The 13,445-nt window shown below is 37.2% G+C and overlaps 1 protein-coding gene across 1 annotated transcript in view; it reads right to left on the minus strand.

Moving 5' to 3' along the window:
- LOC129579269 (protein still life, isoform SIF type 1) overlaps positions 1-13,445 on the minus strand; it is a gene marked incomplete in the record, with an annotated part of 112,309 nt that overhangs the window by 84,723 nt on the left and 14,141 nt on the right. Inside the window, 10 exon segments of the mRNA XM_055469165.1 lie at positions 7,416-7,545; positions 7,669-8,089; positions 8,802-8,858; positions 9,759-9,918; positions 10,001-10,250; positions 10,333-10,558; positions 10,760-10,835; positions 10,943-11,193; positions 11,521-11,664; positions 11,842-12,040. Coding sequence (XP_055325140.1) covers positions 7,416-7,545; positions 7,669-8,089; positions 8,802-8,858; positions 9,759-9,918; positions 10,001-10,250; positions 10,333-10,558; positions 10,760-10,835; positions 10,943-11,193; positions 11,521-11,664; positions 11,842-12,040 — 1,914 coding nt within the window.

The raw sequence follows: 13,445 nt of genomic DNA on the forward strand, positions 1-13,445 counted from the left end.
AAAACGTCCAAGGTTCAAAAATGAGACTCAAAGTCCCATAAAGAACCAAACTGACGATGGTGCCGTGCCGGAAGAAATGGAAACGCTCTATGCATATTTAATGCTAAACAAAGATGACCAACTATCACATCAAAGCGCGTTCAACAGTAGCGAACATTGTAATTTTTTCCCTTCATCTTATGTGTATATATTCGCGTGAAATCGCTGCAAGTTTGTTATATTTAGCAAGTTATGATGGCTCAGGGCACATGTTCACCGCCTAATTAATTCCCTTTTAAGTATATTTCATGGCAACAGCAATTAACATTAAATACATATGGGGTGTTGGAAATGGATGCAGCATCATTTTACGCAAGGCAAAGTCTTCGAGAAATGAACGCGCGCGCGTCGCAGCGTAAAACAGGGATTTTAGTCAGCACACAGCCAGGTAGCTTTCGCACCAAAACACGAAATAATGCTGTACCATTTGCAATGCAGTGCAAGCGCACCCATTCCAAAATATTTGTTCTTACACGTGTGTAATATTTCTTTTTTCGTTCGTTTCATTTTCTCTTCGGTGTTACGTTATCCCGTGCGAAAACCCAAGTGTTATTAAAACTCTATCTTACCCTCTAGGGAGAGACCCTCGCCCTCTTTCTCTCGTATCGAACGCGGAGCTGCAAATTCCATGCATCGTGTTATTTAATTCTAGTAGTTAAATAGTTTGAGGTCTCGTGAACTTAAATTAATTTAAGTCTCACACAACGCTAAACGATCACAATTGGATATGATGTTTAGTTGCAATTTGCTTGACATTTTCTTCGGGTTATTCGTTATTGTTGTTCGCTATTCAATTTCTATCTAATATGTTTATTTTCCAAGTTTACGCTCTTTCTCTGTGCTCGCATATTTATGAAAGTTTTCTCTTATTTTTATCGAAATTTGTGTGTTTTTAATGCCCAGTCGCTCAATGACAACAACGGTCATTAATTAGACTTACGTGTGTTGTTCATCGTGTGAACTTTCAAAATGAAATTAGGGAAAATGTTGAGTCGAGAAAAGTATCTAGTGCGGCCAAATGGTGACAATGGATGTTTATTGCTCACACACACGCTCACACCAGGTAGAAATTCGCGTTGAATACGCACGTATTCTAAGCAAAATTAAAATATGGAACGATTTTTATTGGTCAAAACGCCATCTGGTACATACAATCATTAAGATACATTTAAATCTATGTTCTACAACCATCGTTTCAGGATCACGTGCCGAAATTTATTCGACTAAATCAATTTTAATGATAGACAGAACGCTGTCCAGCCTCCGGATGTGGTGTTCGAAAGAAGATTTCATTTACAGCTCAGAGAAAATAAACTATCTCATTTCAAATTCAATCTCAATTATACTACTTTATCGGAGCAGAAGGATGGATATAGAATAGCATGGAATGGTACAGAGAAAAACCAATACCAAGGCGCTCTCTCTCTCTCTCTCTCTTTCTCTCATTCGACATATTCAAATGAGCATGTTGTATTTTTAACGAAACCGTTTCGTACGCCATAGTGTGTCTGGTTATGTGAAGCCGGAACGTATCGTTCCAATTATGCGTTTAATTATAATAAATAACATGTAAAACCGCCATCAGGTGGATAGCCAGTGCTTCTGATCTATGTGACATCAAGTGCATCGTACTGGTATCAACGAAACGACCGACCGACCGGCCGACCAACCAACTAAACCATACGACCCAAAATGGAAACCGAATGATGCAATACTCGATTATTCAATCAGATTTCTCGCACGTGGCTTAAATAACAAATTTGCAGGTGCACTGATGCATGCATAGCAAATTTCATAATTGAATCAAAATATTCAGCGACTTTGCCACACAGTGTTTGCATGAACATATGAAACAACAACGACCTAACCGAATAACAGAGTTCGTCTCTAATGATGATGGTTAGAACGAATGCATGTATGTGGATGAGGACGCACGAATAGTGCAGAAGCTTTTGCTACGAAATCAATGTGGAAATCGAATGAAAGCTGCAACCACTTTTGCCTGAAAGCTTTAAAATCCAGATTCAGTTTAACAAAATTTAGGAGGCCCACAGAACTTTACGATTACTTGAAAAGCTTTGTTATTTGATTCGAAGCTCCAGGCCAGGCCATGAGCTTTTGAGTACATTTGACACATGTGCAGGGATTAAATGACACATCCATTCAAACATTCGAAGCCGCATAAAGCTCTTCTATAGCCAGATTGTATACGCACAAAACGGAATCATTTTCAGAAAATAATCATGGTCATTACGTATAAATTCAATTTTGTAATATTCTTTGACATTTAAATCCAAATTGATCGATCTGAGCCATTATCAAACGTATTAACGTCTCAAATTATCCATTTAAATCTCCATTCTACTGTTATCACTAATCAAAACATGAACTGATATGTATATTTAAATATTGTACCAGAAGAGAGACAGAGAGAAAGAGTTAAATCCGAAAGATTTACAGAATATCCAGGTCAAATCGAAAACTTTCATCGTTTTTTCTTTTATCTATATACCAAACGTGACCACAAAACATATAGATAAATGCTGATCCATTTTATAACAGTATGTGTGCAGCCAAGAAAACTATGTACAAATAACAATCACTATGCACAATACAATTATGACACACTTAATCTATCTCTTATAAATCCACTTGTATTCGATTAATTGGACTATTCTTCTAGTCATTTGTCAAACTAATTCAGATAAAATTGACAATATACTGACTATTTGGATTTGTGCCAACAACAACAACAATATCATTTCTGTCGCTAATAATTGAAATTAATTTTTTTGGGGAAAATGACAAAACGGAAATAATTTGACCCTAAATCAGAGCGCGAGAGCAGAGAAAAATAAACATCGCTATTAAAGAGTGACAGCCAGCGGGAAAATATACTAACGAAGTTGACTTTTGATTCTGGAAGCATGTCGACAGCAGCATGCCCATAACCTTTGCCATTGTCCATTATATATGCTGTTGCTCTATATTTTAATCGAGCTTTAAATTGACTTGGTATGACGCGTTTTTAACGAACTAATCGAATTATTCATAAAATGGGAATAAAGCATAGCGCGAATGAAAAGTGTACAATAGAACAACCAAACGCTGGCGGCATGCTTCGAATTTTAGCGAAAGAGAGAAGGAGATTTTCACTTTATAGATTTTCGCGCGCTGATTCATTTTTCTACCTCAAACACTATCATATTGTTCGACATAGTTTCACAATGCATGTACATGTTTGAATTTACCATTTTAACCACTACCACACACACCACATTCAATTTGATTCGTAAATGAAAATGAATTTTCACAATTGCCTCGGATATTAAAACAATATTCTCGGATCGGGGGCTGTAGTTGTTGTTGTTGCGAATATTTCGAAAGATGTCAGCATCAAATTGATAGAATAAATTCATAATTCGAAATTAAATAAAAAAAAAAATTCTGAAAATAATTGCAAAAGAATTTAACGTCACCCGATGAAGGTTAAATTGAATTTTATATCAAAAATAGCACCAACTACCGATGACAATGGCGAAGAAACCAGAGAAAGAGCTCAACAACACAATTGAAATGGTAAACATGTTTAAAATTTCAATTTCTAATTAATCCGTATGAATTGAGTGCATCAAATGTAATTTGCGGTTTTGAGGTTATATTTGTTATTCGGGATACAATGCAAAATGAGAAGAATACAACGACCTTGAGCCGTTACGTTCATCCCGAATTCAATTCAGATCTCGGGGAAGACAAACCAAAATACAAAAAACGAAGACGAAAAAAAACGTTCATTCGTTCAGCACACTGTGGCATTGATAACACGCTTAAAAGAATAACGTTCTTTTCATTTGGTTTAGTTGAAATAGGAGCGGAGAAAAAAGAACTGTCAATTTATTATAAACTAGACCGTAGACTGAATGCAACCGAGTTTAAATGAGTTTCCTTTTTTTGATACAAATTCTTTCGATTAATTCTTTTTTTCCATTATCAAACCATAATCCGGGATCTGTCGGATGAAAGCAAATGATTTATCCGCAAAAGAAAGAAATGCGGAATATAAAGAATTCGTATGAGTTAAAACGATCCCATTGAGTGTGGTTATCACATGGAAAATGTGTGTACGACGATGGATTGCATTAACGTCTCATTAAAAATGTTATTCGCATTACACATTCACATGAATTCGCGTTGCACGACTTCTCGTTTTAGTACCGAACATCTTCAAAAAGAGAGACCACTTGAAATATTTATTGTTGGCTTTGATTTTACATTTTTTTTTTCACCAAACACAAATCACAATATATTTTATAACATTCTCAAGTAGCTCAATAAACTCTTTCTACCTCTGCCATTCTCTTTCTGTGTGTGTTTCTCTTTTACATTCTCACCGTTTATTCATCGAAGGGTCACTGAATCTCAACTGACAACGAATAAATCTCAAAATATATATATATATGTATATTGCTTACTGTATGTGCATAGGTGGCTGAAATATCACTCTCACCAAAATAAACGTGTTTTGTTGTTAACAACTCTTCCTTGAATCTTCGATTCTTTCGGTTAATCACACTGAGCTCGCTCGCTATTTTCTACGATAAATCGAAAACGCACTTTGATGCAACGGAATTGAGCTGGTTATGTGCGAGAGAGGGGTTTCTGCAGCTTTTTTTACGTCCACAATGTATATATACATATAGAAAAATATAACCAGTCGTACAAATCAAATGATAATTCTATACATATTTTCTTAGTAATCACACTCACAGCTACGATTCTGGGAAAATGTTCGGTCTGCTGTTTCTTTCGTTTGATTTGACACACAATTTGTGAGTTTTCTGTTCGGTTTTCGCTCCGTTTGAAAATATTTTTTGTTGGTTGAACTTCAATTCAGGTTTTACTATCAATTCATGTTCGTGAGCACAAATTGTGCAAAACACATGAGATGAGAGCAAAAAAAAAAGACAACATGAACGGATGATATGGGAAATATTGAGATAGACAATATGATGTGGCTGTGCGCAAACTCATAATATGCCATACATAGCACAAACACTAGTAGAAAATTTGGCACACGGTTGTGAATAATGGTATGCGCCTCGGCTACGAAACCGCCATCGCAACATCGCAATCCAGTCGCACATTGGGAGCTTGAATGTGGGTGAACATACAATTCAAGATTTTACATTACAACATCACATCGCATGGCATCTCGCATTGCCTCTCGCAGAGAAGTTGTACACACAAATACCAGGGTGACATGTGGTTCTGTCTATAGAACACTCACGGTATCTCCGTATGAGAATATATCCGCCACATGAGAGTATGTACAAGCATTAAGAGCACATACATATACACATACACACACACGCTGGCACACACACACACACACACCACTAACGTTGCATACGGAAAATCGGACAATTATTTTCGCATTTTTACAACCAGATGAAAACATTCCTTCCAATGAGATTACTGAAATTCCACAAAACAGATTCATGATCCTGTAAAACTGTGAACAACGGCCAAAAATTAATGTGCTTAACATTCGTGCAAGTAGACTCTGCCAGTCTGCCATACACACAGTATCAGTTGAGTGTGAAGAACAAAAGCAGAAATGGTGCAACGAATGCCATCAAAAGCGTTATTATTTCAAATTTAATTGCGACGGAAAAGAAAATGCGATGGGGGAGCAAGCACATTTTGATGTATATGTACACTGAAAAGTTATTTCACTTGAATTTCGATTCCAACGAGCAAAATAAAACCGTGCAAATGTTTTAATGGAATCAGAGGCTCATTTTCTGCATTTTGATGGTATATATCTTAATTATTTTAATCAGCAGCAACTTTATGGCCGGAATTTTTGCAAAATGTGCAACTTTTGTTGATTTGAAGGGGACGATGGCGGCAGAGTGGTCCTCAGTAATTATGCAGTAGCAGTGCATAGTAAAATGCATGCTGAATTTTCCCTTTTGATGGTACTGTGAGATACGATGTGATGAATGTAGCATTCTGTCTTGTACATCCATCATTGAATATGCTCAAATAGCATAGAAAATTAGCACATGGTTTTGTTTGCCGACTCCAATTTGAGAGTCTCACTCTCTCACTCTCTCACTCTCTCGCTCTCTCGCTCACTCTCACACCCGCTGGCTGGCTCGCTCTCGGTACGGATGCAAATACGCACATATTCATAGAATTTCGCATGTATTCACTTCAGTGTGCCCATCGTGTGTACAGTGTACATTACATGGGTATACAACACAGATACATCGCTTTCGAACATGTGGCTTTACCGCGTGAGTGATGCGATTCCTTATTGCTGCTTTAATTCCAATGTGCAGCCTTTTGATTATCATATTAGATGATGATGGGTCTAAAGACACGTTTAAACTTTACAATGTTGGTCAGTTTTGGAGAGTAAATAGTTGGCATTCTTTTTTCTTCTCTTCATTGCAATTGAGAGCGTGCCGCTTATTTGTGCCGTGTGTGTTGTACAGTGATGCAGGTCGAGGCCATTTAAAGAGGTCGTTCATTCGCATTTCACCCAATCTGAGCTCCTCCCAGCTCTCGGTAGATGGAAAATTGTCGATTTACTGCAATGGCAAAAATGCATCCATGCAACAATATATCATCATCCATGTGAATAAACTACCGGAATGGAACAAGTCGAGTCAGGCAGTCCGATGTCTCACACACACCACATGCACACACACACTCACACTACCAAAGAGAGAGAGAGAGAGAGAAAGAGAAAGAGAGAAACACGCACAGTGAGAAAATTGAGAGTAAATTGCAGTTTGTATGCATGCCACACAAACGCAACCATTGCAAGAACAACAAACAAACGGGACGGAAAAAAGCTGCTGGCTTTAGGTTCTCTCATTTTCTCTACTTTGCTTTCTCTATGTGTTTGTATGTATGTCAATGCTTGGTTTTTCCTGCTCTTTTATCTTCAACGGCATAGTTACTGGGCACACATCGTTTCCCCCAAAAGCAGAGTACATAGAGGTTAGAGAGAGAAAGCGAAGGAACGTTGTTTGGTTTCCTAGCGAACAAGCCGCCTGTGAGCGAATTTCAATGTTGATGAGATTTTTCTGTGCATCTGTGTGCATTTCACCTAGTTTTGTGTGCTTGAACAATGAAAAACCGATTTTACACACGGCGCACGCTGTGATTTGCTTGGAAAATATGCTTGTCAGTTTTTGTAGCCGGAATCACAATGATTTGCTGTTTCATGTTCTTATGATGTAGTAATCGGAACGGGAGTTGCCATAATCAAAAGCAATTATAGAATGGTTTGATGTGTAGGCATAGAAAATGGCAAGAACAACAATGAAATAGACAAAAAAAAAGAAATAAACAAATCTTACCTCTGACGATGTCAAGTAGCAGAGTCGTGAATCGGTGCTGTCGATTGATGCTTGTTGCACAATTCCATATCTCGTTTCTCGATCGCTCAAATAATCGGATCGTAAGCTATCTTGCCGATCGAAAACACCCCTAAACAATAATATATGTATCAGATATAATAATTGAATTGTCAATCAGTTTTTTGTGTAAATGCTTTTCTTTTATAGTTTAGATTTGTTTTCGAATTGTGAAACGAATTTCACGTTGATTCACCTCTGTTCAAGCGAATCGGCACGAGCACTCTTGTATCCGGAATCATTTAAGCTGCTGTCTTGTCGTAAAGACGGCAACGAATCCCATGGTGACCGTTTGTGGCCGCTGCTTTGTGATGTGACCAGACCTTGGCCAGAACCGGATCCAAATGTCGAGCTACCCGATCGCCAACCGTCTGAGTGTCTGAACCATTGGGCTCGTGCTGATTCACCAATACACGATGCACACCGTGATGTCGAAAAGCTTGAATTATGATCGCTCAAGTAGCCACGGTCGCGTTCTCTTTCCCGTTCCCGGATCAATTCGTTGCGATCACTGTAATAACCGTCTCGTTCACGATCTCGTTGCTCGCGATTCACAACGGCTGGTCGCTGATGTGGCAATGGCAGAGTCGACGACTTTGCCGCTGCTGACGACGACCCTGTAAACACGATCCATACAAAACCGATATTACTTTCAAATCATTCGCAAACCAATTGTGACAACAACTATTTATATGTACATAATAAGCGACTATGGATGGGAAGAGAAAGACAATGAAAACGATTGCAATTCAAAGAAGAGAAAAAAAATGGAGTGGAAAATGCACATAGCACATAGCACATGTTCCATAGAGATTCGTTTTCCTTGCCTTAATTTTCCACCATGTGAGCAACATCTTTAGAATTAGGTTGCAAACAACTAGTATTGACCTACTGTAATAGAGGGGGAAAAAAGATGAAGAACAATGCATGCCAACAAAAGAGCGGTATATGCGGTAATCATTCGAAATAAAATCGAAAGTACCATTCGAAAAAAAGAGCCAAACAAAGAAAAACCAAGAGAAACAAGACGAGAAGGAGTGAAAAACAATGTTTCCTGCATTTATGCTGGAAACATTTGCGGTCATAATCAAATGGAAAATGAAAATTGACTGAAAAATAATAAGCAGAAAATAAAAAGAGCAATTCTCCCTAAATCGAACAGTTAATGCAAGACACGTGTTAATTGCGCGCACGCGCGCGCGCTGAAATGGGAAAGGCCATGTCTTGAATGAACCGTTCAATTAGGCGCCAAATTTGGATGGTGATTGTGTGTGTGTGCATGTTTTGAATTTCTTTGTTTTTTTTTGGTTTCTTGTTAGTTTTACTTACGCCTCCTTATTGGATAAGGGCTTCGTTGCGTTGATCCAGATAAACTTTCAGCGAATTCTGTTTTCAATTTGGAACAATTTTGAATTTTTGCACCGGATTTAAAAATCGGATTCGACCAGAATTTGAAAACAAAATGTTTATAAAAAAAATGAATTGAATTTAGTAAGAATAAAAATCCATAAAAATAACGAATCCAATCTAATTTATATATATATATACTCTTTTCGTATACGAACCAAATAAATTGAATAACGGAAAATAAACAATTCGGCACAAGTAAATGAAGCGAAACATCAAAAGTACAGAGACAATTGACATTTTTTTCTGTATTGTTGTGGTTTCGTATCGAAAAATTAAGACGAACATCGAGTGCAAAGCATTTGAAATGAAGACACAATGCATCACAACATCGTTGAAAATTGCATATTACAAGCAATTGTTCACATGGCACAATTAGGAATTTTTTTTGCTTCATAATCATCATAGTGAGCCAAGTATATAATACCTCATATAAATACAATGCCATAAGTAAGAACAATTGCTTTGATAGCCGATTTTAAATTGAAAAAAAGGAAAAAAGAAACAAAAGCGATATTTTGAATGCGTGTTCTACACTTGAATATCGAGAAGGTAGTTTAGGGTTCCTTCTTGAATAGAAAATCCAAATCAACAATTCTTCTATTGATTAATAAAAAAAACAATGGATAACCTTCTTTTTGGCACTAAATACAACATTTCAACCTTAAAATACTTGCTCTTCAAATCAGAAGCGGATATTTTTTTGAGTAGAAATATCGAAAATATATATAAATGGTCAACAATGAAAAGAAATGAAAAAAAAGACGTAACGGGCAAATACAAATGAATGAATTAATTGGTTTTTAGTTCACGATTCGTTCAGTACGAAAAAAGTAAAACGAAAACAAAGTTCAATCACTAACTGTTACAATATGTTACCTAAATTTTCCATACTTTGTGATAATAACGCTTCAAACGTGTGCAAACTATAGGACTCGGCATCCATTCCTTTGGCCAATGTATTTCTCAAGTGCATTTCGTATTCCAGCAATAGACGTGATGTTGGTGAGCCGGGTGTTGGCGTTACATTTGGCTGATTCTACTCATGTTGCGATTAAAAAAACCGAAACGAGGGAGGTTAATATGGATGTCGGTGTTTGAAATCATTTCAATGCATATACCTGATGATGATGTTGATGACGATTGCTGCCCTGACGTTGACCGTATGGCTGATCTTGATCTGAATTTCCATTACTTGAGCTAGGTGTTGTTGCATAGCACTGATTGTCGAACATAACATTATCAGATGGTGGCGATCCTTCTAAACAGCCTCGTTCTCGTTCCAATTCCAAGTATAGGCCACGCTGTTGTTGCGCCGAAAAACTGCTACTGCTTCTGCCGATTTCGTGCGATGATCGTGAATTTGAGAACCTGAACACAAAGTAATTTTCATTTCAAATTAGTGAGTATTCGTGCATGTGGAACTGAATGAGCTGTTATCAATTTCATGTACCTTTTGTTGCAGAGTGCAGATTGATTTGAGCCTCGTGACATTGCATTATTATTGAGAATGTGCGCGGCGTGAATGGCGTGTGGGTGTAAGTGTGGCGGCGGTGGAGGTGGTGCATTTATTATGTTTGCATTGTAGTAATTATAACGTCGTCGGCCCATTTCAGGTGATGTAACTGGGCTCTCGGCGCTCGTCATTGGCTTAAGCATTCGCTTCAGTGTGGTTGGATCTAAGGAGAAAATAAAAAGCAAAAACTATTTTGTAATCAACGTGAATGATGAAAAATTCGACGAATCACATGTGAACATAAATTGTAGCTATCGCTAGTTATTATCGGGGCTACAGATGGATTTTGGGTGTTTGCATTGATTAAAACGAGAAACCAAATGCATTGTTTTTTTTTCTGTTGGAATCAAATAAGTCTACTGACCGACATTCATGTCTTCGGTGCTCTTTGTCTTACGGCGTGTATTGTTATTCAAAATATTATGGTGCAATTCGTGAGCCTAAAAAAAATATGGGAGGAAAAGAATGATCGAAATTAAAATTCACCGTCGAACAGTTTTGGCAATTTGGATTTTTGCTTTTGCATTGGATTTGCACAAACACGGACCATTTCATCGTTGTAGTCTTTCGTTCGGGTTCCGGTGCCGGTTGAGGTTTTCGTGCCGTGCTGTAATGTGCCACCAGCCTGTGTGCCCTCCGATTTAGATGTTTCTTCCATTTTACTATGATGTACCGGTGCATCGTCTTGGCTTATTTGTGATCCAACATGATTTTGTCCACTGCCGACCAATGGTGTTGTTCCGCTATTGGTTGTGGTCATTGTGCTAGTTTCTTGGGATTTGGTTTGACGTGATAAATCTGTGTGTGCAGAGTGCATTAAAATCATCCATTAACATTTTGGGGCAATTAAATTATTAACGATTTTGGATTGCATGCCATTTGTTCAGAGTTTGCAAAATTGTTGTTGCTATGTACACATTTATACGTATGCATTTAGATCACTAATGCTATTTACATGGTTTGCATTTGAAATGCAATGGGTTTTTGTTGTTTGCATTGCATTTCTTAATTATGATTTGTCGTTGTTGTTGTTGTTGCTCTGTTGCTGGACAGAGAGTTCTTGTGTGAATGGGAGACTGGATTTGGATCTGGATTTTGGATTTGGAATATAGATCAGTTACTTACCTTGTGCATTAATTTGATTAGTTTGATTTCCAGCTGAAACGTTATCGTATAATGAGGTGCTTGATGTAGCCGCTGTGACCTTATCGCCGCGCATACCATCGGTTTCGGTGCCTCTGGTTGTGGCTCGTGGAAGTGTTGATGAGCCTGCAAATTGAAAATCAATTAACAAAAACTCCAATTCAATAATTGTAACGAGGAAAAAATATGAGCACACATTCGAAAAAAAAAGAATCGAGGCTAATCGATTGATTTTTACACAATGTAATAAATGAATAAATTTAAATTGTGTGACATATTTTAAATGGAACCGAAGGTTGTTACCTCGATAGCGTGGATCTTGTGAACGTATTCGTGCATATTGTTCGGGTGTCATGCACGTACACTGTGGCTCGCGTGCTCGTGATGGACTCGCCGGTGTGCTCAATGGTTTCCGTTTCGCTTTGATTTTACCTTTACCGACCGGTTCCAACTTGAGAGAGTAGCTTGATGAGGCCTTTCGTGAAAATTTGAAAGAAGGCGACTGTAAAACGTCGCAATATCATTAGCATAATTGGTTGGGGATACACAACAGGTTTATTTGTGGTGGTTGTCGTTGTTTTTGTTGTTGTTTGTCTTTTCATTATTATGATTCTCATTGCATTCAAGTTAGTTCTGTGCAAAAGGCTATATTATGCCACAAATATAATAATTAACGTTAACAACCGTATAGACTGACTGAATTGTTGATCACAACACATACTTACATATATATAATTAAAAGTCTTGCATTTGGAAATTTGTACATTTGTAGTAGGATTTGTGCGTGTGTGAGTGTGTTGAAAAAGAAATTTTGTTTTATTGTTGAGGAAGGTAAAGGGGATGGCTTGCATTGTCAATACTCGTGTGGAGGTGTGTATCGACAATGCGAACTGTGTTATTAGGTAGTGGTGGTGGTAGATATTGTGGGCAATAAAAACAATTGTGTTTAACTGAGAGCAAAAAAAAAATATCGTCCAACCATGCTTTGTGGTATTTTCTTTTATGGTGCACGAAAAATTAAACGAAAAATCGATATTTTGTGCATGGAATAAACCTAATGTCGAAAATTCAATTCAACAAATCTGGAGCACATTGTCATGGAATTGACACACCCCATTCGTTGCGAAACAAACATTTGAACTATCGCACAGTTTCTGTATTATTGCGATTCTTTAGGTTTACGCGTGGAAATTGTGTTACACATTTTTATGCGTAAAAATCAATTTTTAAACGTCTATGTTGAGAATCGTTTCCATTTTGCAGATGTTACAATAAAAACAAAATTAAGCAGGCAAAAAATGGGGACAAAAACAGACAGTCGCTTAGAAAAATACAAAGCCATTTCGATATAAGTTATATAGAATTGTCAGCAACACATAAAATAGACATTTAGAATGTTTTTTTTTTTCTTCAATTTTTGCAGTTAGTAAAACGACGGATATGTTTAACGAAACATGGAAAATGGTTTAGGTTCATAATTACATGTACAACAATCAATTGAGAAAACACATACGTGAAGCAATGGCTCATCATCAAAGTGAACATGATGAATTGATTTAACTGAAAACTTTTGAAGCGAAAAGAATGAGAGAAAACAAATTAAATCATTTCATTTGAAAAAAATAAGTAATCGGTCGTCTGTTCGGAATTTACAGTTACATGAGATAAAAAAAATAATACAAAAAACAGAATTCTGTTGTTGTTGTGCAAAATACAGTCACTCACAAAATTGTCTGTACACCTCACGATTTTCATACAAATTGGCGTTTTTCGTGTCTCAAAAAAATATGCTTCGCGAAATCGAACCTCGAAGATTTTTGGTATACTGTAGGTGGAAGGCCTGAAGACCAAAATAGTGAAATTTCAGAATAAAAAATCCACAGGAATTAAAATGGGAGATGATTATG

The sequence above is a fragment of the Sitodiplosis mosellana genome, unplaced genomic scaffold, assembly GCF_009176505.1.
Source record: "Sitodiplosis mosellana isolate CC-2019 unplaced genomic scaffold, AAFC_SMos_1.0 Smas_scaffold_6226, whole genome shotgun sequence".
Classification (NCBI taxonomy): Eukaryota; Metazoa; Arthropoda; class Insecta; order Diptera; family Cecidomyiidae; genus Sitodiplosis; species Sitodiplosis mosellana.